The sequence below is a fragment of the Patella vulgata genome, chromosome 5, assembly GCF_932274485.2.
Source record: "Patella vulgata chromosome 5, xgPatVulg1.2, whole genome shotgun sequence".
In the NCBI taxonomy this organism is placed as follows: Eukaryota; Metazoa; Mollusca; class Gastropoda; family Patellidae; genus Patella; species Patella vulgata.
Window position 1 is genome coordinate 14708535 of NC_065883.2, and position 18021 is coordinate 14726555.

Consider the following 18021-nt stretch of genomic DNA (forward strand, 5'->3'; position numbering starts at 1 on the left):
TCTAAAGATTTTCTCAGATTTATACAAATAGCTGTTTAAGCAACAGGTAGCTATCAGGTCTAATCAGGCTATAATTCAGTGTTGAAAATAGACTAAAATTTTAATGGTTTATAGTTTAATACAGTCAGTTTCACCTTCATTTGCTTGAAATGCCTAGATATAAGCTTATCACACAGTAGAGTCACAAGAATTGTTTTAACTGATACGGCTCTTAACTAACCATAAAACAATACTGGCAATATTTGGATTGCTTGTAATGCTTTGTAAGTTACATGGTAGATTTTCTTTTAATAGAAAAAAACCATTTTCACTCTTTTTAAAACCACCCATCCTTATACTTGTACAACATTTTCACTCTTTTTGAAACCACCCATCCATATACTGGTACAAGATTTTGAAAAAAAATACCTATAAAACTAAAATCTAGATCAAAATGTGCAAAAAAGTGAATTTTGTAGAAAATGGCAGATATTACCTTTCGACTTCCCACTGTGACTATATATTGATTAAAACATTCATTTCACATATTTTTTTTAAAAAATTGAATTATCGCTTGCACAGACCATTTAATCATTTGAGAAAAGCCTAATTGTCTTCTGTTTTTTATTGTATTGTATCAATGGATGTTATTGATTTTATAATAATATGATTTAAACGCTTTATAATGAACCATAAAATGCCATTGTTAGATAATGTTATCAAAATGTCTCACAAACAGCTGTTGACTAATTAAATGCTATAAAATTTCTTATCTCTGTTAATAACTACAACAGTGCAGTGCGTAGGATGACCCGTGCACTTTACAGAAAGTTGGTCTCGACACGGCTAAATGTGCACGCTTCAGTTGCGTGTCTCGAACTGATTTCTGACTACCCCGCACTCGCTTTGAGTCGATAAATAGCCATGGCACGTGCAATTCTCTACAAATATATCAACTATTACAGCCGTAAAAAATCTATTGTTGACGATTTTGAATAGCAGTAAAATTTAGCTTCTTGGTTATTACAGCAGCTTTAGTAATTACGTTTGTTTTATTTTTTAAATTGCTTTATCATTAACTGTACCGTTAAGAGCGGCATCTTTTGATTTAGTACAAATACTATCTCTGAATCACTTTCTTTAGCAGGAACATGATACTAGCAGTAGTTTCATTTTACTTTTACAAGTTTCTTAAAACAATTGTTGATTGTCTAAAGTGCTTATTTCTAAATTCAATTTCTTGTTCTAGCTTTCTGTTATGTTTCGTAAAAAAGTAGTCTTGATTATCCCGACCTGTCAATCAGACGTAGAATGGTCGATAGACTGGTTAAGCGAGACTAATTTCAAAACAAGGGCACGTAACCTATCTTTTACTCAAAAGTGTCTGGATGTTATGGACGCAACTTGGAACCAGTTTTCAGTCTATTATTTATAGATGATTAATGGTCATAGCTTATTAGGTACAACATGATCGTTTATTTAGTGACTATAATTGTGTGAAACTGATTTGAGGCTTGGCATATATATAAATATTGTGGCGTAATTGTCGAGATATTTGGAGATATTTATTTATGGTGGGTCACCCTAAGTGGTGCATGTACTGTATATATTCTTTGTGTAACTCATGAATTTTATTGTTGTACCCCACTTTTTCGTAGAAACAAGAGGGCTATTAAAATTTGTCCATCTGTCTGTTACACCTTCTGAAACACAATGGGCATAAGCATTTTGGTTTTTTGAAGCTTTGGGAGTAATTTAGGACACAATGACTTTGATTCTAATTGAGTGAGAGTGACGAAACTTTGTGTATATAGAGAATCACCTAGCAGTCTTTTTTGATATCAAAAAATATCAACTCGAGTTGATATTTTTTAATATCAAAAAAGACGAGTCAGAGATTTTATTTATCACCCAATCCCTTCTTACATGCACAAATAAATAAATATAATTCTTTGCTGTAGATTTCACTTTTACTGAACATTACGGCGTAGTGATACATCATTTTTTGACAGCAAGTCAACCATTGCAAAGTCCTTTATATTGGCCCAGTGTTTCCATCAAGGTCAATTGAATAACAATAGTTCATTTTTGAAAAAAAAAAGTTACTTTTAATAAGAAATGAACTGTTCTTTGAAAATAAAAAAAAGTAATTCCATTTCAACTGACCAATCAAATTCATGTAAAGCGATATCTCCTAAGGAGATATCGCAGTAGATTATGAAATATATCACACAAGCGATATCCACTGTGGAATGTATTATTGGGTGATAAAGTTTCTTTACATCAATACCTCCATTAATTGAAATCTAATGCATGGAATTCTCTAATTGAGCCAGAATGTTCAAACTACAAACTAGATAGAGGGCTATTAAAATTTGTCCGTCTGTCTGTTACACCTTCTGAAACACAATAGGCATAAGTGTTTTGGTTTTTCGAAGCTTTGAGAGTAATTTAGGACACATTGACTTTGATTCTAATTGAGGGAGACTGATGAAACTTTGAGTATAGTTTCTTTACATCAGTACCTTGATTGATTGAAATCTAATGCATGGAATTCTCTAATTGAGTCAGAATGTTCAAACTAGATAGAGGTCTATTAAGATTTGTCCGTCCGTCTGTCTGTTACACCTTCTAAAACACAATGGGCATAAGGATTTTGTTTTTTTGAAGCTTTGGGAGTAATTTGGGACACAATGACTTTGATTCTAATTGAGTGAGAGTGATGAAACTTTGTGTATAGTTTCTTTACATCAATACCTCCATTGATTGAGATCTAATGCATGGAATTCTCTAATTGAGCTAGAATGTTTAAACTAGGTATAGATGTTAGGTAAATATCTTGACTGAGTTTAATGATTTTTAGCTAAATAGAGATAACAGTTTGATATGTCCATGCATTGTAACATGATAACTCTGAAGTCTCTGATTCTAGTTAAAGATACATTAGTTAAGAGTTTACCGTAATAAAGAGTTGGCCATTCTTGCTATAATAATTCAAAAATAGATGATAAAAAAAGAAAATATTGAAAATTTCATTCAAATTACTTCATTCTCAGCCGAGTTATCATTGTTTGTAGTTTTGACAAGGTGTGTGCACAGTGGTAACCAGGGCTCTGGGATAATCAGGACTCAGCCTCGCTTTCCCATTTCTAAATTAAATTTTTAAATGGCGAACCGTTTTAATCTAGTTAAAATCTTGAGTATCTGATGCCATCGAGAGTCGATTATGGTCTTGTTTTGTTAATTAATGTCTAATTGATAATTTAGATAACATTTCAGGCCTAAAGAAATGTTTAGATTTAGCTCTTGCATAATGTATGTTTAAATAATAGTGATGATACTTGGTATATAGCCTCGTTGGCATAAATATCTTGACAATGTTGGATAATGCTCATTTTCTTCTCAAGTTAAACCGAGTGATAAGCAATTTCTTCGATCAGTGTAAACCTGCTCGCTGCGATGGAAGCTTCTCATGCATGTAATTAATAAGTATCATCAATTTATTTTGTAATTGAGGTAGAGAAATCAGCCTTACTATTGTTTGCTTGTTATTTCAGTGATTGTTGTCAATCCTGGCTAACTGACAAAATAATTGATCAGTTGAGATATTCAATAGTTAATCAATGTACAAGTCTTAAAGTCGGATATTTTAAAGAATTTCACCCAAAAAGTCTAGATTTTCAGTTAAATTTTTTGTGTTAACTCTATCTTGAAGATTATATTAAGCTATAAGTTACTATATAATAACACATACTTATGGAAAAACAGCTACTAATTTATTTGGGTGACATTTCAAAGAGCATTCTCTCAATGTTATCAAGCTTGAAGGTTAGGTTATAAATTGTGTTAGGAAGGGAGCAGGTGTGGGATAGGTTTGCTTCATACAATGTGTAAAGTATTTAGATAAATAATAAGGTAGTAATATGGGGGATATACCACTGATCGAAAACCCTGTGAAAGATATTTTCAAAACTCATAATCCTGATAACAGCATTTATGTTGGTTTGCTAAAATCCTCTGAAAACAGCATTATTTTGATTTATTAAGGAAGGTTTGAGGCGTGATTTGTTTGACCACCCAAAGAGAGAATGCCTCTCCCAATTATGTCACTGTAACCAGATTAAAATAATGATAATCAGTTAAAAATTAATTTTTTGAAAATATATTTCAGATTGGACGGTCATCAGAGAATCCTATAGATTATGTTGTCATGGATACTATACCCGGTCATATACGATGTAGTAGTGAGAATAATATAACCCAGAGTACAATATCGCGGTTTGCATGTCGTATTATCGTAGATCGTAATCCACCATACACAGCCAGAATTATAGCAGCAGGTTTTGATGCTGGCAAAAATATATTTTTAGGGGTAAGTCCAAATGCAAGAAAACTGTGCAACAAAACATAGACCAAATAAACAGTGCATGAAATATTCAAAGTTCAACAGTTAATAGTTAAATTTTCACTGACAATGATATATCAGGAGAATGGAAACAAAAATTTGATTTTTCGGAAAATAGAATCATTATATCCAAGAAAAGTATCTTTTAATCAAATCAAATTTTAATTGACTCTTCTTGAAAGCTATAGTCTGTGGATTCCAGAATTTATCTTATAATATCATTTTGAATAAGCACTACTTTGCAAGACTGTATTCAATGACTCAAAAGTCAAACAAAATATGAGTAGAACGAGTGACGTAGCATCAAATGGAAACTGAATTGTGCTTTTTCAAAGCTTCAGAAAGCAGGATTGATTGATTGATATGTCACTATATTGTTTGTGGCTGAATCATTTCTATAGTTCAATGTTAAACAAAGCAAATTAGGCTTTATTGTTATACATGCTGCAGAAATTTACATATATATTAATCGGTACCAATTAGTTATTTCCAAGTTTCTATAGGAAATTTTGTTTTAAGTTGCCCATACCAAAGTTTGACAAAGAGCCGTTTGAATTTAGATATACTTTAGAGTAATAAATAATGTATTGTTTACAGGAGAAAGCTGTAAAGTGGTATTCAGGTGATGAAATTGATGGTTTAACTACTAATGGTGTATTTATAATGAAACCTCAGGGGGGTTTTGCTGCATCAGCTCAACCTGGTGTATGGAGGGAGGTGTCTGTAGGGGGTGGAGTATTTCCTTTAAGGGAATCTCGACCGTCTCCTTTAAAAAGCTGTCAGGTAGTAAGTTGCTCATTTATTATTCTCCGCAAAACTCTAAAATTTGATTGAAAAATCAAAGTAATATTTCATGGAATGGTTTCCTTTCTAAATTGGGGGGGTGGGGGGTAGATGACCGAATGGTTAGCACGTGCGCACTGTATCATAAAGCCTGTCATTGAGTCAACTGGCGTGGTTTCGAATCCCCGGTTGTACGTGACAAGGAGTAGGGTTGCCTGTCCAACCTCGTGGGTTTTCTCTGGGTCCTCCGGTTTCCTCCTACTGCTAAAGACCCCTACGTGCAAGCGAATTATTGAAATAAAATTAAACCATATGTTAGTCCCGAAATGACCTAGTTTGTGTCGAGTGGACGTGAAACCCCATTTCTCTCTCTCTCTCTTTTCTTAATTTGGTAATTATTTAATATTTATTTCAGATAACTGACGAAGATAATATATTAAGTGATGGTACATTAATAGATTTATGTGGTGCTACTATGTTATGGCGCTCAGCACTTGGTCTTATTTCAGCACCTGTAAGTTGAGAATTTTATCTTATTCTCTTATCAAATAGTTTTTGAGCTTTGCCACAAATTTTACATACTCATCAGTTTGTGTATTCAGGTTTATTTACCGTTAGAGCTTTTAAATTTGTACCATTCCATTCTTGATCCTTGTAATTACAACAGTAGGCTATAACAAAATGTGGGGTGGTGGTTGGATAGCTGAATGGTTAGCATGTGCTCGCTGTATCATAAGGCCTGTCATTGAGTCAACTGTCGTGGTTTCGAATCCCTGGTTGTACATCACAGGGTTTTCTCCAGGTCCTCCGGTTTCCTCCCTCTGCTAAAAACCCCTACGTGCAAGCAAATTATTGAAATAAAATAAAACCATATGTTAGTCCTGAAATGACCTAGTTTGTGTCGAGTGGACATTTTAAACCCCATTTCTCTCTCTCTCTAACAAAATGGGGGAGTAACAGAGGCTAAGTGAGTAAGGCGCTGACTTGCTAGTTGGTCGGAGGTTTGCTCCCGGTATTGGCCGAGAAAGTTCATAACGATTTTTTTCGGCAAGGTTTCCAATTGTCAGTGGTGCAGGACTGAGGACCTGACAAGGACAGCTGTCTAATCGTTCGGATAGGATGAAAACCTGAGGGCTCGTGTACATACTGGCATGCCCGTAAAAGATCCCTTGGCATTTTGTATTGCTGTCAAGACAAAATTTCCCTAAATAGCATACTGCATGGCATATGCCTGTCTTCATTAGCCCAGTCGGAGCAGAACAGTAGGATGTTAAACCCCATTTTATTTCATTTCATTTCTAACAAAATGGAGCCATGGTGACTCAGTGCGTATGGCATTGGCTCACAAACCAAGAGGTCACAGGTTCGATCCCATTGTTGGCTGAGGAAGTTCCTCAAGATTTTCCGGACAGTAATCCCCTTGTCAGATTTTTAAGACGGAGGACCCGGCAAGGAAAAGATGTCTAGTTGTTTAGATTGGACATAAAACAGAAGTTCACCATATAAAAGATCCCTTGACAGTTGGAATTTGATGAAGAGGGGGCAAAATTGCCATTGTGCAGCTAAATTCTTTCCTCATAACACACATCCTCATTAGCCTAGTTAGTGTAGAAAAGTATGATGTTAAACTCCCATGTCATTTTCATTTCATTCATAACAAAAGTTTGTTAGTCAGGCCCCGAGTTCTCAAAACATTCTCACACTTAAGTTAAGATTTTACTCAAAATTGTTCGCCTTATTTTATCTAAAATATAGCCCTTTATAAAACTTTTGGTGTTTAAATGTTTCAAATACATCAATAAGAAACTATGTGCAAAGTTTTGTGTTACTGGGTCAAATATATTTCTCGTAAACAGTGATTGAAAGTTGAGTAAATTCTTAACTTAAGTCTGAGAATGCTTTGTGAAACCGAGGCCAGAAGAATTAATAATAAGTAGGCATCCACATAAATACTTGAATAAATGTTTTCTGTTTCAGAGTGAACATGAATTTGAAGATTTAGTGGGAGAAATCAATGCAGGACGTCCACAGTGTCCTGTAGGTTTGAACACTCTAGTCCTTCCAACACGTGGTTCATTAAACTTACATGATAAACAACCGTATGTATATTTAAACTGTGGTCATGTACATGGTAAACATCAATGGGGTGTATTAGATTCAGAAAGTACTAGAACATGTCCACTATGTTTAACAGTAAGTAATTATAATATTTTAATAATTATGGGGGAGGGTGGCTGGGACTCTCTGTATTTATTAAAAAAAAGTGTGTCATATACAGACCTGGACATAAGGCACTTTGTCAAGTAAAAATTATCACACAACCTATACAAGCCTGTACATCAAGCATCTGTAACAGACAAGGGGGTTGGATTGTTGAATGGTTAGCGTGTGTACGTTGTATCATAAGGTCTGTCATTGAGTCAGGTGGCGTGGTTTCGATTCCCCGGTTGTAAGTAACAAGGAGTAGGGTCGCCTGTCCAACCTTGTGGGTTTCTTCGAGTCCTCCGGTTTCCTCCCACTGCTAAAGACCCCTTACGCGCAAGCGAATTATTGAAATAAAATTGAATCATATGTTAGTCCTGAAATGACCTAATGTCGAACGGAGTTAAACCCCATTTCTCTCTCTCTCTCACTCTCTCTCACTCTCACTCACCTGTCAGATATTGTTGGACACAAATTATCACACAACATATACATTAAAATAAAAATGTTGCATGATAATTTGAGTCTGACAAAGTCTGTGACAGGTGCCTTCAGTCCAGGATTAGTCATAATATACACCATATAATAAATAATAGACAGAAACTTTTGTGTTACTAACATTAGTGTTGACACAGCTTGAAAAATTTCAAAAACTCATGTCTGCTTGTAATACAGATTAATTATTAATCAAGAACATGACAGAGTGATTCATTAGAAATGTAACCAAGACTTGTTTGTTCCTCCTGAATATCATATCTTTTATTTGAGATATATTTGTTTTCTAAGTTTATTTTCTCTGATCTTGATTTATATTAAACAGATTTGCAGGGATTTTTCATTAGGTCATGATTGTTCTTGTTAACATGAAACAAGTCTGAGTTCTCAATAGAATTTTTTTATAGAGACTTGACTGGGTTTGTTCATTGGGTGTGTGTATAAAAAAAGAACCCTATGTTAAAACAACTGGTATTTGAATATTATAAAACATTTGTTCTTTTAGGTGGGTCCATTTGTTAAGTTACAAATGGGATGTGAATTAAGTCTTTATATGGATTCCGAGCATCCAACATTTTGTTTTAATCCATGTGGTCATGTAGCATCTGAAAAAACAGTCAAGTAAGTTTTTATAATACACTAATATTTGTATGGTTCGTGGTCTAAGGGGAGATAATATGATTATAAGGTTGATTGAGCAGAGTTGCCTCCCCTTTATTTTAAAACATTGAGTTTTTAAAGACAAAAAATTTGTATTAAAGTTGCATATTTTATGTAAGATTTAGATAAAGAGCAGGCCATTCTTGCTATAATAGTTCATAAATAGATAATGCAAAATGAATAGATTGAAAATTTCATTTAAATTACTTATTTTGAGCGAAGATATTAACCTTTGAAGGTTTGGCCAGGTGTGTGCACTGATTGTAACCACCACACTGTTTGTTCGAGGCTTAGCCTCCCTTCACCATTTTTAAATTAAATCATAATATAATCTACTTTAAATCGGGCCTATCCATTGGCAACGAGAGTTGATGGCATCGAGAGTTGATTATGTCCACGTCATATTAATAAATGTCTAATTAATAGTTTATATAACATTTAAGGCCTAAAGAAAGACCTGTAATAGGCAGATTTAGCTCTTGCATAATTCCTGTTTAATAAATGCTCATGTTTCAATAAATAGCTGTAAACATTCTTTATTGTTCAATCTGTTCATTCAATATTTTTACTTTTAAAATTTGTTTTGCAGATACTGGGCGTATGTGGCAGTTCCTCATGGTTGTCATGGCTTCAGAGCCATCTGCCCATTTTGTGCTTCTCCATTAATAGGAAATCCAGGCTATGTTAAACTTATTTTCCAAGATCATGCTGACTGAAACCAGATGAATGTCATAAAAACTCATCAATCATAGTGAAGTGCCCAGACATTATGGTACTAAACATGTCATAGTCTTAAAATCACCTAGTTTGTAAGTGTCGAGTGGATGTTAAACCCCAATTCTCTATCTCTCACTACTGATGTTGTGGTTTATAGTGTGGTACCTAGGTTTAATTATGGTTCAATCCATTAATTGATACTATACTATACATGTTATTGATGAAACTGAGATTATTTTTTAAATATAATTTAGCATAGATCTCTGCTGATGGTAATGAACTGCAATACCAAAAATAATATGGCTACTTATCTGTTAAATTCCTGATTGAACAGATTACGGTTCCATTATGTATTTAGTTTCAGAGTTTTAAATTTAATGGAAATTGTAATTGTGTCTTGTCGAATTAGTCTTTTTAGCGATTTGTTTTTTCAAACTTTAATTTCCACTTTTCATTAACTAGTTTTATATTATTATTATTTTTTTACTTTATATATAATAATTTATGTAGTCATTTCATCTGGTTTGGGTATTTAGGTTCAATACATTGTAAATTTTCCCTTGATAATATCCTGCTTCCTGCAGCTTAAAGATGCGTAATGTAAGATTTAGATAAAGAGTTGTCTGTTCTTGCTATAGTAGTTCAAAAATAGATAATAGAAAATGAATATATTAAAAATTTCATTCAAATTACTTTATTCTGATCAAAGTTATGACTGTTTGAAGATGTAGCGTAGTTCATTAATTATCGTAGCAAAGGTACTTGTTAAATGAGACTTGACCTCGATTATCCATTTTATCGTTACATATTTAAATCTTGTGTGTGTTCAGATTCATTTAAATCTCGGCCATCTGATGGTTTAGAGAGTTGATTACAGGCTTGTCATGTGAATAAATCTCTAAATAATAATATATATAACCTTTGAAGCCAAAAGACTTACAATAGGCTGATTTAAATGTATCTCTTACCTAATGCATCTTTATGTGATAAAAACTTAACTCTCCTAACATCTCTACTGTAACCAGTATTTATAACGAACAGACTTTAGCAACCATGTACAACTATCTAAATAAAACTTCAAGGAACCTTTATCCTAGTCATCTGCGACTATCTAAATGACAATCACACTATGAACTTACGGACTGTGAAATCAAGAACGTCCCTGTTGATAATATCAGTTACCATAACTAGTCAGTACTCTTACTATAGTGATTTTAAGTTCATATCAGTATTAAGGATAGGGTCCCATCTGAACGACTAGACAGCTGTCCTGCATCACTGACAAGGAGGAACCACGCCAGAAAATCTGGATGAACTTTCTCGGTCAATGCAGGAATCGAACACCCGGGCCTCCATGCTAGCGAGCCAGCATCTTACCCATTACTTAAAACAAAAAATTGCAGTGAGTAAGATAATTATTGAAGGAAATTTTGACATTGTATTGTGTATAGATATAGCAGTATAGTATAGTAATGCATGAACTGATGTATATTATACATATATAAGTGTTTTTGTAAACAGAGTAATTGGAACTAATTGTGTATATTTGTGAATTATATGTATATTTATTTGTGGTTATGAAAGATTTCCCCCTTTGTATTCCAATTATTCTCTTCATCCAATATAAATCTCAATATTGTGAATTTATTAACAACCATCAAGTCATATGTTATTTAAACAATGTATATGTAGACTGTAGAGTGCTTTTCGAAAACGTGATCTTCTGAAACATACCGGTACTAAAGTCAAAAATTGATTAAAATATGTACCATTAATTTTGAAAGAATTTTTCAATATAAGAAAGGTTTTGAAAAATGGATTTACATTTGAGATTTATTTAGAGAATCTAAGGTATATAAAACGGGTTTTGAAAAAAAAAGAGTGTTTCATTTGAGGGGTGGTGGGGGTGATTAGAGATATAAAAATGGTTTGAAAAAGGGGATATTTTATTAGAGTTATTAAGGAATATGTAATGGATTTGAAAAAAGGGAATGTTTCATTTGAGATTTTATTTAGAGATAGTTTAGGTTAATATTAAAACAGTTTTGAGAAAGGCATGTTCTGTGTGACATATATCACATTTTGAAAAGAGCTCATTGTTCATATGAATGTAATTGACTTTGTTCATGATTACCATAATCACATGTTTTATGTAAAATGTATTTAACAATATATGTATATCATTCTAAAGCTTTTATATTAATTATATTGACTGTATAAACAACATCAGCTTTGATCTATCTAACCATATAGAAATATTCATTCATTTATTATTTAGGCCTTAATAGCCTTTTATTTAAATTATTTTAAAGCAAGCAGTGTTGCTGAACTTGTGCCTAGCTCACAGCACTTCTGCTTTGTAGTCTAAGCCACTTAGTTCTACTCAGCTTTATTAATCGATTTTTATGGAAACGAATCAGTGAGCTTGATCATACTTTTGTAGTATAATAATGCACTTATAAGGCGCCTGAAATCCAAAAAAAATGTTACTCTCAGTGGTACAATTACAGTGTATGGAACTACACAAATTTACTTCCACCTATAACATACGTGTATAGTAACTAGTCTAAAGATTATAACTGTTCAGATATTAATTGTGTGTGTAATTATTATGTTCTAGGTGTTTTAGTCTATGCAATTTATGAGAAAAACATCTTGAAACGAAGGAATTCAATTTGGTCATTAAGCTTGTTGGCTAGAATTGAATTGTTGAGATTACACATAAATTTTACCGGGTTATTATTTTTTTGCCATGGATATTTAAAAAACAAAATACACACATGATAAAATTTACAGTAGCAAAATTGATATTAGAAAAATATATGTTTAATTTCAAAAAGATATATTTTATGATTCTGCTTTATCTTGCCAGTGTATCGCTACAGTATTTCTACAACTTTCAATTTCTATGGGTATCTCAACCTGGTCTCTATGGGTGTCTTACCCTGGTTTCTATGGGTGTCTTACCCTGGTTTCTATGGGTGTTTACCCTGGTTTCTATGGTAGTTTTACCCGGGTTTCTATGGGTGTTTTACCCGGGTTTCTCTGTGGGTATCTTACCAGTTAGATCTATTTTTTGATAAGGCCAACTTCGGTCAAAGGTCACAAAATGTAAACAGGGCTAGTGCTAATCCCAACCCTAACCCAGGACCTAGCCCTAATACTTACCCTAACCTACAATCTCACCAACAATCACATGCCCTAACCTTATTTACTCTTAAAAAATAGTTCTAGCTGTATCTTATCCTGATTTCTATGGGTATCTTACCTCAGTTTCTATGGGTGTCTTACCCTGGTTTCAACAACCACATGCTATCTTACCACAGTTTTAAAAACCACATTAAGCTGAAACAGAATTTCTGTCCTTCTGTGTGTATAGAAGAATACCTATACATTGACTTACGAACCACAAAACCAACTGACATGTATATTCAAGTCTAAAAATGGCACAGGACATTTAATACTAGGGCATTTTATCATTAAAGATATTACATTACCAAGCAATGGCATTTCAAAACAATATATTGTCAATATTATGATAATGTCTCATATATATCTTTTGATGCAGATAGTAATCTCATGTTGTAATAAGGCGCTTCATATAGAATTACACCGGCACCTAAGTATAAGGAGTTATCATTAAAGCAAAAACCTAATATATATTCCTAGGTATATATATTTTTCATGCAAGAGATAACACATTTGATATATTTCATGACATATCCAATTTATATAACAATGCATTTTATGTTGAAGAGTGTTTAATTAATTGTAGTTTTATGTATTACATGTAGTTGGTGTATGAATATTTTTTTGCCTAGTCCGATGCGATTGTCATGTACATTTTTTCATATTTTTTTTTGAAATATTTTTAATCATGTATTTTCTAGAATTATTTGTAATATTTTCATTTCATCTGATCGACGTGATTATTGTATTAATGTTGGAACATGTTCACTTCATTTTCATTTCTAGTCTCATTATGAAAACATTGTAGATAATGCATTGTAAAGCTATGTATAAATGCTTAAGTAGGAATATTTCCAGCAACATATTATCAAGTTATGTTTCTATGAACACATTGTCACGCTATGTATCTATGAACACATTGTCAGGCTATGTATCTATGAACACATGATCAAGCTATGTATCTATGAACACATTGTCAAGCTATGTTTCTATGAACAAATTGCCAAGCTATGTATCTATGTTTATGCTTTTTTAGAAAAGACATATTTCTAGTAATGTAGTGTAACGCTATGTTTCTACCAACACATTGTCAAGCCATGTACATTCTTAATTAGAAGTAGGAAATCACTTTCAACCTATGTATATGCTTAATTAGATGTAAGAAATACTAGCATTGTATAAAATCATATTCATGTTTACAGATAATGAAAAGATATGTCATTCAGTGTTTTAAATTATAAATACCTGTATAGGCTTATGTACGTAACGCATCATCACAAATATTTATTATAAAATTAACATTATCGTAATTATTCAGTAATAATTCAATGAGTTATGTTAATCCTTAACACTTGGATTGTCTGAAACTACCTTGAACTAGTTAAGGACCTTTTGCTAATTCTGTGTATGGGTGGGTGGGTGGGGTGGGGTGTGTGGTCTAGTTGTTTAATGTGTGGGCTTGAAATTACAAGGTCTGTCATGAGTAAAGTGGCGTGGTTTCGATTCCCCACTTGAACATGACAAGGAGTAGGGTTGCCTGTCCAGTCTTGTGGGTTTCCTCCCACTGCTGAAGAGCCCCTACGCGCAAGCAAATTATTCAAATGAAACTGAACCATATGTCAGTCCCAAAATGAAATAGTATGTGTCGAGTGGAATCTCTCTCTTTTGCTAATTCTGTGACTCGGGCGATCTAGGCATCACTAGTTTCAAGTTGTTTTGAAATTGAGCTACATAACTAAATCTAATATTTGTCACCAGGGTAATAAACATAACACATATTTATGTAGAGACAACATTTTTCCAAGCATGTGTTATAGTTTATTGCTCTATCCAGTTACTAAATGCCTTTAAAAGATTGTCATCAGGGTAGAGGATATTTACATACACGAGTACAAAAAGGTTAATGAACATACTGCTTTGTAATTAGCTATCTATCATTTCTATCAAAGTTTAATCTGTTTGGTCGCATTTTGTATTAATGAATGATTTGTTGAAGAAATTCAGGATTATTTTGTTAAATTATCTATATTATTAATTTTAAGAGGCATTACCAAATTGTTTTGTTTTTCTTTTGTCCATAACATTCTAAAATCTGTTGTTTTTATATCCTAGTAACATTCTTCAAAGTTCTGTTTATAATCTAGTTTCTTTTCACTTTCTGTGGGTAATATGCTTCATTACTATTGTAGATATCCAATGAATACAGGCTATGTAAGCTCCTCACGAGACATAATAAATTGATTATTGGTGATTCAAATGAAAGACTTTAGTGTGTACTGTAATAATCAATTACAGTCACCTGAAAAGCTTCATTAATTTTTTAAATAATCAAGGAATTATGTCAACATATCCTTTTCATAAGTAAAATACGATTCTGAATGTCAACCTGCCACAGGTAGATTCCCGCCGTTTTCCGTGATTAGTCTAACTTTCCGCCAATAAACAAGCTGTGACATAATTTTAGTCCTGCTTATATTCTAGTCTATGGGGGTTCAGATATATAAAGTGTGCCTAAAGTTCTGTACATAGAGCTGTATAATCGAATTTCATATAGGTGTTGCATGAGCTATGTGGAACAATCAGCAACTGTTTCATCCTCTATTGTTATGTTTATGTATGTTTATGTAAGGCAAGCAAGTTTTGGAAGCATATTACCTATATTAAAGTTTATATTTTAAATGTGAGTTGGAGTGGTGTTTAATAATCTCAGGTGATAAAATTGCTCACATGTTGAAAACATTCTACAACAGCCATAATTCATTTCATTCTCAATCGTTTTTATCCCTGGCCAATGTTTATCATACCACAGTTGCCCTGGATTCGAATAAATACTTATGAATATAAAACAAACAGATCATCAACTCCAATAACATCAACAAACACACACAGATATTTAAGCTGTTATCTGTTAAAGTGATTATCATATTCTCAAACATTTTCTTTAACACTTTGACTACCAAGTTCTTGAATATTCCACAGCCTATACAGTGGTTTCCAGGGGCCAATACGTCCACGTCTCGACTAAAGCAAGTGAAGATCGTGGATGAGGAACCAACTGCTCACATAATGGGCTCTACAATGTTGCTTTCTTGGCACCAACAGTAAATAAGTGAAGGTTGTGAAAGATTCTCTGGTCCCTGGTATTATGGGCACAACAATGTCACAGACTGCAAATCTGGCCACTAGTATTTAAATATTTTGAGCCCATCTTAATCAAATTTGAGATGTGGTTGAGTTATGGTTGTACTGTAGCAGTTTTTAGAGTATGATGGTAATTAGTTAGATGATGAAAGTTTTAAAATATTCTAAAAGAAATCATGTTTTATTATGATAGATTTTATTATGTTTCCATTAATTATTGATAAATTTATCTGAATTTATATATTCGTGTATTTTCTGTTTTCAGATTTGTACTGGTAATATTTATGTATTTAAAATCACTAGTAAATTATTATATCTATCAATTAGTCAATGGCTTACATTACTAGATATTGATAGTTTATAAAAATTATATCGTTATAGAATGATACCTCCAATAGTCAGTAATATATGTATTGCTTACAGTACGGTACTATAAAATTATACCTTCAATAGTCAGTAATCTATGTATTGCTTACATACTAGATAATGCCAAACATACCTCCAATAGTCAGTAATCTAATGTATTGCTTACAGTACGGTACTATAAAATTATACCTTCAATAGTCAGTAATCTAATATATTGCTTACATACTAGATATTGATAGTTTATAACTATATAATGCCAAACATACCTTTAATCGAAATAAATTTAAGTGTTCTATCATGCATTGACATCAATGAATTTTATTATAAAGGATAAACTTGTGGTCGTCCCCTTAAATGACTTTATGATGTTTGATTATATTATTTGTATGTATATTTGTAATGTGTATATTAATGGTTTATATTATTTTATCTTTGTATTATGAGTTGAATGATCTAATGACATCACTGCAGAATAAAGTTATGATTGAATTATTACACATAGATTTATTTATTTTTCTTGTTGTTCACTCATTTTGCAGATGGGTGTCGCTGGTGATTATGAGCGATAAGAAGCAACAGTGGCTCAATGGGTAATGTGTTGGTTCACAAACCAGGATGGATGACCCTGGTTCGTTCCCAGGGTTGGCCAAAACCGTTCTTTATGATTTTCCAGCCAGGTTTCCCCTTTTCTAGTCATTTGAATGTTAAAAATCCTGTAATATTTGGACAACAACAAAAAGTAGGCAGAAACCCTGTTGTCCAGGTAAAACTTTCTACATGGCCTAAGCCTATCTTCATTGTCCAGTTGGTGCAGAAGAGAGAGAGAAATGGGGTCTAACGTCATTTTGGGACTAACATGGTAGGGGTAGGGGTCTTTAGCAATGGGAGGAAACCGGGGGACCTGGAGAAAACCCACGAGGTTGGACAGGCGACCCTACTCCTTGTCACGTACAACCAGGGATTCGAAACCATTGGTGCAGAAGAGTAGGACTTAAACCCTAATTCATCTATTGGAAACCAACTTTCAGGATTACTTAAAGATACATTATGGGAGATTCGGTAAAGAGTTGGCAGTTCTCACTGTAATAGTTAAAAACTAGATAATGTAAAGGCAATTTGGTGAAAATTTCATTGAAATTGATCCACTATGAACCGAGAACTAAGCGACTGAAATTCCCATAAGCCTCGGTCATCATTACTAAAGTCAGTACGATAAACAGCATAGTCTCGATTATCCATTTAATCGTTTAATCGAGAAGGAAAGTTATGCAGGAAATCGGCTTACAATCCACTAAAGATCGCAGGCTAGCGCTGCCATCTAGAGTTGATTATGGCCTGGATAGGTTAATTAATGTCTAATTAATAATTTAGATAACATTTCAGGCCTAAAGAAAGACCTGAAATAGGCAGATTTAGCTCTTGCATAATGTATGTTTAATTGATCTCCAAATTGTCAAAAATACCCAAATGACTGGCCTGGAAAGCTAGTTATGGATATGCAATGTTTCTTTTTATGCATCTTGAAATTTATATAGCTAGACGTGTCCTTGATTCTCGGTACATGTTCTGTTTATGTTGGTGCTAGGAAGAAATGGAAGCTAATCAAACTTGTATTATTTATGATTATTACTTCATGGCTTGTTGCCCTTGATCAGATTTTATCATCTTGTAAACAGAAAATGGGGGGGGGGGCTCTCGAGTCTGGATCCCCCATTCATCTCCTAGGACATGCCACTGCTGATAATAATATGGCCTTGAAAAGTTTTAATTGATCAATCTGAATAATTCTGGGACCAAAATATCTTTTAATAACAATATTCTTGATTGTGAAGTCTTTAAATCTATATATAACCTTTATTGTTGGAGCTTAAATGACACTCAAACTGTTATGCCCTAGATTATTGGACCAGAAACTACCTAAGCACTGTTCATCTTGTTTTTCAAAAAGCCTAAGGCTCTACCAATTTATAAAAGATGGATATGAAACTTGGGGTGGTTGTTCCCTTGACAATAAATCGTTCATCAACTGTCAGATTTTGATTTTTCAAATGATGTCCCATTTCAAAGATGGCCGAAATGATGTC

At 33.2% G+C, this 18021-nt stretch overlaps 1 protein-coding gene across 2 annotated transcripts in view; it reads left to right on the forward strand.

Moving 5' to 3' along the window:
- The window catches only part of LOC126820246 (protein pellino), a 30898-nt gene extending 17057 nt beyond the window's left edge, over positions 1–13841 (forward strand). Inside the window, exons 5-10 of one of the 2 annotated variants that reach the window (XM_050548074.2) lie at positions 4151–4351; positions 4982–5170; positions 5583–5681; positions 7145–7360; positions 8370–8485; positions 9114–13841. In XM_050548074.2, the coding sequence (XP_050404031.1) occupies positions 4151–4351; positions 4982–5170; positions 5583–5681; positions 7145–7360; positions 8370–8485; positions 9114–9240 (948 nt within the window). In that variant the 3' untranslated portion in view covers positions 9241–13841. The remainder of the gene's footprint in view (positions 1–4150; positions 4352–4981; positions 5171–5582; positions 5682–7144; positions 7361–8369; positions 8486–9113) is intronic. The other variant, XM_050548075.2, reaches the window with a different exon arrangement.
- Positions 13842–18021: the final 4180 nt, after the last annotated feature.